This window comes from Vombatus ursinus, unplaced genomic scaffold (assembly GCF_900497805.2).
Source record: "Vombatus ursinus unplaced genomic scaffold, bare-nosed wombat genome assembly UNPS02014931.1, whole genome shotgun sequence".
Classification (NCBI taxonomy): Eukaryota; Metazoa; Chordata; class Mammalia; order Diprotodontia; family Vombatidae; genus Vombatus; species Vombatus ursinus.
The window spans coordinates 264,738-271,158 of record NW_020954709.1 but is presented as its reverse complement, the minus strand read 5'-3'; the positions used below and the strand labels follow the sequence as shown (position 1 = coordinate 271,158).

At 36.8% G+C, this 6,421-nt stretch overlaps 1 protein-coding gene across 2 annotated transcripts in view; it reads right to left on the bottom strand.

Moving 5' to 3' along the window:
• Positions 1-6,421, bottom strand: part of LOC114029385 (DBH-like monooxygenase protein 1) — a 113,520-nt gene that overhangs the window by 40,669 nt on the left and 66,430 nt on the right. For both annotated transcript variants that reach the window (XM_027843784.1, XM_027843785.1), the window contains 2 exons: positions 2,156-2,335; positions 1,526-1,628 (listed from right to left, as the gene is read on the bottom strand). In XM_027843784.1, the coding sequence (XP_027699585.1) occupies positions 1,526-1,628; positions 2,156-2,335 (283 nt within the window). The remainder of the gene's footprint in view (positions 1-1,525; positions 1,629-2,155; positions 2,336-6,421) is intronic.

Here is a 6,421-nt window from a genome sequence, read left to right as displayed (position 1 = left end):
TATAAATATTTTTGTGCATGTGGGTCCTTTTCTCATTTTTATGATCTCTTTGGGATACAGCCCTAAAAGTTCTATTGATAGGTCAAAGGGTATGCACATTTTTATAGCCCTTTGGGCATAGTTCCAAATTGCTCTTCAAAATGGTTGGATCAGTTCACAACTTCACCAATAATGCAATAATCCAATTTTCCCACATCTTCTCCAACATTTATCATTTTCCTGTTTTGTCATGTTAGCTAGTCTGATAGGTGTGGTCTGGTACCTTCATTGATTCTTAATGGTAAAATGGATATGGCAAAGAAAATAAAGAAAGTAGCATAAACCCCTAGATTCAAAATATTCTATCAGGTAATAGGGGAAGAATTCATTTATATCAAATTGCTAATTTGCATAGTACTTATACTGTTTATGAAGAATTGTTCCAATGAGCAAAAGATGATATCTATGAAAGTTCTTTGGAAAGTTAAAAGTCTTATATAAATGTAATATATGATGTGTGCCAATGTTAAGTAGCAAAATTAATATTATTGTTCCTCCCACTATTGTATTTTGCTTAAAGGGAAACATTATTCCTATAATGTATTGACAGTATGATTTTTAAAACAGTTTTTACTATTTTAGGGAAGTTTTGTTTTTAAATTTCTCAGGTTCATTTTGGGAGAGAACCTACGGAGGATGCAGAATAGATTCAGTATGAAAAAGCAAGCAGAACAAATAGCTATAGCAGATTTTTAATTGGCATTCTTTTCAGGGCACTGCATCTTTATATCTTTTTTGTTTAAAGTTGAAGGTAATATAATGTGTTTTCCCCTTTTTTTTTCAGTTAGCCTTATGATTCAAAAACAAAACTCTCTTTGTACCTCATTATCCTTGATGGATTTCATAAGTAAACTAAGTGATTAAAGATAGTCTTTTGTTGTTCAGTCATGTCAACTCTTCATGACTCCATTTGGGGATTTCTTAGCACAGATACTGGAGGGGTTTGTCATTTCCTTCTCTTTCTTATTTTACAGATAAGGAACTGAGACAAACAGGGTTGAGTGACTTACCCAGGGTCACACAGCAAGTAAAGTATCTGAAACCAGATTTTAAGTCAGGAAGATGAGGCTTCTTGGCTCTAGGCCCTGTACTCTATCCGCTACACCACCTAGCTGCCCCAAAGATAGTCTTCCTAGATCTTAAAGGCAACCTTTATGATTTTTGCCCCGTGTGACAAAATAACATGCTAGATGATACAAATACTTCCACTTTACAATGTTAAATAAATGGTACTTTGTATATTTACTTCATTTTCTAGAACAAGGGTGCCTCAAAGACTTATACAGTATGCTACAAAGCATAACTTGTGATATTCTATACCACAACTGAACTGAATCTAGAGATTCAAATCAATTCCACAAAATTCTCCTGTAAGCAAAGTACTGTTCTTTTGTCTGAGTTCCTAGTGAGTGACTTTGGAAGATTCATAAAATATCATTTTTATAAATATAAAGTAGAAAAGATATATATTAAAAAGGAAACTCACCTTCCTGATATGTTGGGTTATCATAATGAACTTCCAGAAGAACGTAGTTAGGGTCTAATGGTGTACCCAGGGACAAGCCAACATGAGGAGGATATGAAAATCCCTAAGAATTGAGATTTATGTAAATCACTATAATATGATCCCTACTGAAAGCTTTAATTTTAATCTACAAACTTTCAATTTTCAAAGAAATTCCAGAATTACCAAATATTTAAAACCATAAAAACAAAATTAAATGGCTTGGTAAAATAATTATTTCCTATGAGGAAAGGAGAGAAGAAAGCCATTTTTCTTTATTTGTTTGCTTTAGGGGTGAAGGTCAGGGACCATTATTTCATTGATGTAGGCAATTCTGAGTGAGGAAACTCCTACCAAGTCAGATCAGCAACTATTCTGCTACTTGAAGTCTTAGAGAATTGCCTGGGAGAAATGAGAGGTTAAGTAATTTGTCTAATGTAACACAGCTTCTATGAGGAATAGGTAGGATATATCCTGGTCTTCCTGACACCAAGACCCAGATCTGGATTCTCAAAGCCAAATGGGCCAAGCATGTTAGAGACAGCATTTAGAGATACAGAAAGTGTTTACACATTGATGACAAATTGTAGGCTTTTTAACTATTAATCCTACCTCACCACCAATGGCCCAAGCAAAGACCACAGTCTCACAGGTCAGGAAAGCATCTGGCATGTTGGGGTGATAGCATTCATGGCCATAATCCAAAACACTCTCATTAAAATTGTTACTGCAGTGGTAGAGGAGAATGTGGTGTATTAGGCTCTCATGGCCTTTCTGTATTACTGGTTCAACCTGTAGAAAAGGAAAATGGGACTGTGAAATGGAATCATTTTAATAAAACATGAGCAAATGGTATATTCAAAGTATACAGACATTGTGACTAACTTGTCTCAAGCAATATTATATTGAACTATAATTTGTGGGATAGTGAAATGAGCATTGGATTTAGACTGAGGAGACCTGGTTTCATGTCTAGTATGTTTCCTTTGTGTGACAATGGGAAATCTGAGATCCAGTGTCTTCATTTTTAAAATAAAGATAATGACATTTGTAACTCTGATCCCCACAAGTTTGTTGTAAGAAGAGTGCCTTTTAAACTTTGAAATGCTAAAGAAATGTGACTTACTATTTGCTTTACAAGGAATTTGGTATGGGGTATGATGATGATGATGATAATGACACAATGATGATAACTGTTCATGCTAGAATGTAGACTTAACTTTTTTTTTTGGTTTGCTTTTCTCAAGCACTAATAGTATCCCTATGACTTAACAAGTTGCAGTTCTAAGATTAGTAGCATTTGAATAAAATCCAGAAAGGAAGAATCAGGTGGAAAAAATGGTCTTAAATGCCATTTAACATGCCCACTATGGTCTATTATTGTCAAGTGTTAAGGGATTGATCTGTATGTCAGAGGATTAAATATGTAGCTTTTAGTTCAAATCTGCTGAACATGTCATTACTACTCAGACCCTTCACCTCATGTACTCTATGTCCTGGCCCCAGAGCATGATAGGGTCTGACTTGTGAATCACATTCAGATACCTATGGGAAACATTGACATACCATACTTACTTTTCCAGGGCTCTGCAATAATGAAAATAGATAAGAAGCATAAAGTGGGAAAAAGAACGCCTCAGACCACCATAATTGATCCATTGTGTACCTGTATTAGATTCTGGTACTTATGCTAAGAAAAACAGATGCATGCTTATAAGTGGAATTTTAACATATAAAAGATGCTTAGCAGCAAGCCAACAGGGTTTCCCAGTTTTTAAAGGATTTCTTTTTGCATAGGACTCAACAAGGACAAAAAGAGGATGTAGAACAAAATGCGTGTGGTTATATCTCTGACTTGAGTCAAGAGACTGAGTTTTACTTTAGATTGTTTATCCAATTGTTATTCTCCAAATTACTCTCTAGCTTGCCCAGAAATAAACATTTTGACAGCTAACTTTATAAAATCACATTTGCCCAAAGGCTTTCATTCATGTATATGTTGTTGGTTGGTTCTTATTCTTTGTTCTTAAAGAAGACAAAAATGACCTCACTATGTTGGAGTCAAGGTAGAGTGTGTTTAACAGTGGTTGATCAGACCAATACAAGCCTGGAATGTTCTGCTGCAGGTCGGGCACAAATAGTCCATATGAACATTTGGAGTAATAATGTCTCTAAATGTGTGCATCTCATGTTTCTTTTGAGCTGCTGAAATTCTGCTTTGCTCAGAGAAGAGAGTTGAAGTAGGTACACCAAGTTAGCAACAAACTGTTCCTACATGGAGGGATACTCTAATCTCTTATCATTAAGTCTTCTGGTAGTCATCTTGCCTTGGGGCCCCTGCTTTTGTTGAATGCAAATATTTAGCTTGGAAAGGATAAGTCGATGATCAGTCCAGCACTCTGTGCCACACATTGCCTTTGTCACATCTCATATTTGTCTCTTCTCCTCATAATGATATAGTCTATTAAATGCCAACGTTTGCTGCAAATATGCATTAACAAAGTTTTATTGTATTTAAGTAAATGGAAGACAATATTGGTGATGAGAAGGTTATGAGATGCACAAGTCTTCAATAGTAAGTGATTATTACTGTTGTTGTTTCCCATTCTTCCCTAGGACTCCTTGCCATGTATGGTAGTCTATGTCTTCTCTTGAATTAAAGTCACTCAGAATTATAAGCTTGTCCTCTTTCAGCACATTGATGATGAGAGTCTCCAGGTCATAAAATTCATTAATTTTTTCTTTGACTTCATTAGGGTTCGTCATGGTGGCAGCATATGCACTGATGGTGGTGGAATGGTGCTTTCCTGCAAGTAGCAATAGCATTGTGATAAGCCTAACATTAACTCCTTTTTGTAGGCACACAAGCATGCTGACTAGATTAGTTTTTGATCGCAAAACCTACACCAGCTTCACAGTGCTCCCCTTTACTGCAGTCACTCCAGAAAAACGTGCATCCAGCTTCAACTTCAGCAGCTGGTCTTCATTTGCCAGGCTTCTTTTTTTTCAATCAGCACTCCTATTTGGATGCAATACCTGCTAAGTTCTCTTGCAGCAAGAGCCAATCTGTTTTTCAGGTCTACTGGATTTCATTTTGTTCATAAGCGTGCTTACATTCCATGTACCGATAGTTAGTGAAATCATCTTTGCAGAAGTTTTTGTACATTTTTTTGCTTGCATTTTGACCACAGGATGAAATCCCTGCTTGCCGTGGTAAGGGTTGGGTAAAACAGACAATTTTTAGGGCACCTTTTCTAGCCCCTTCCTCACACCAGGAAGTGAATAGTGCAGTCCTTAAAAGGCTATCCAAATACCCAGGGGGCTGCCGAATTGCACGGCTGCTTCCAGTGAGAAGATGATTCTATAGCCTGGGCTGCTTGTATGCAGGGTTGACCTGCTGCTTTATCACTTGCCTATTGCCACAGGACTTTGAGATAGGTGAAAATGGCAAAATGTTATGGGCAATGTTTTGATTAGTGCATAAATTGGATGCAACTGAGGCAGTTAGGTGAAGTCATTGACCTTACTCTCTTCCAGAATCATCAACACACACACACACAAACACACACACACACATACACTTTTTTACACTTATGTTATCATTTATGTTTGGAACCTTGAAGTCAGAGGTCATTTTTTATCATGACTCATAAGAGGAAACATAGTGAAGTGGATAAAAGGACTCGGGTTTAGAAAGACCTGGGTTCAAGTATTGCCCCTGATACAAAATACCTCTTTGACCACAGTAAGTCACCCAATCTTTTCAATATTCTTGTTGTTTTTCCAGTCATTTTCAGTCATATCTGACTCATCTGACTCATCACCATTTCAGGTCATCTTGGAAAAGATACTAGAGTGGTTTACCATTCCTTCTCCAGCTTATTTTATAGATGAGAAAATTGAGGCAAACAGAGTTAAGTGACTTCCCAGTCTCACAGCTAGGAAGTATCTAAGGTCAGATTAAAACTTAGGAAGATGAGTCTCCCTGACTCCAGGCCCAGCACTCTATCCACTGCACCACCTAGTTGTCTCTTCAATTCTCTGGGCAGCTCTAAAAGACTGGATAGTTATAGATGTAGTGTAAACATGCTTTGGTGGAAAGAGTTTTGACAACATAAGTCCTTATATAAAAACCTCAAGTCTGGAACAAATTTGGGGTAGAAGAGGGAAGAATCACAGTTCCTGAGGGCTCATAATCCATAGAATAGAAACAATGGGGGAAAATGCCGCAATTTATAAACAAATCCTTGGAAGCTTAATACTAATTTAAAGGAGAACAGGAAAAGCATTTTGTAGGAGACCAAAATGTAGGAAAAGAAAAGGCATTGGGAGAAAGAAATGGGACTGTCTTCAGGGCAAAAAGTAAGTACTTTTTTATGGTAAAAACTATATACTAAGACAGTTATTAAGAGATGATTACACTGTAGAGTAAAAAAGGGAAATTAAAGTACCTAGTAGTTAGACTCCTAGAGTGTGAGGACATATTAATTACGGATATTAAATCATAATAACTAATATTATTCCCTATGTCTATAACAATTTTACATTTATTTTACATTTATTACCTCATTTGATCATCATTACCATCCCTACCATCTTGTCTGCCACTGGATCTCAAAGATGATTTCATCAGAATGCTTTTACTCAGTTACAAAAAGTAGTCATTGGAGACTTCCACTTCTGGGATCCAAGATGGTGGAGTAAAAAGGTAGTTACTCTCACCCTCCCCTATCAACCTCTGAAAACCCAGAAAATATCACCCCAGAAAAAAACCCTGGAACAGCTGAACCAGAAGAAAGACAGGGTACAGCAGTGCAGTAGCCCAGGTAGCTAGAGGCATTAATGGGAAAGGCCCCTCTTACCCTGGAGGAAGGGGAA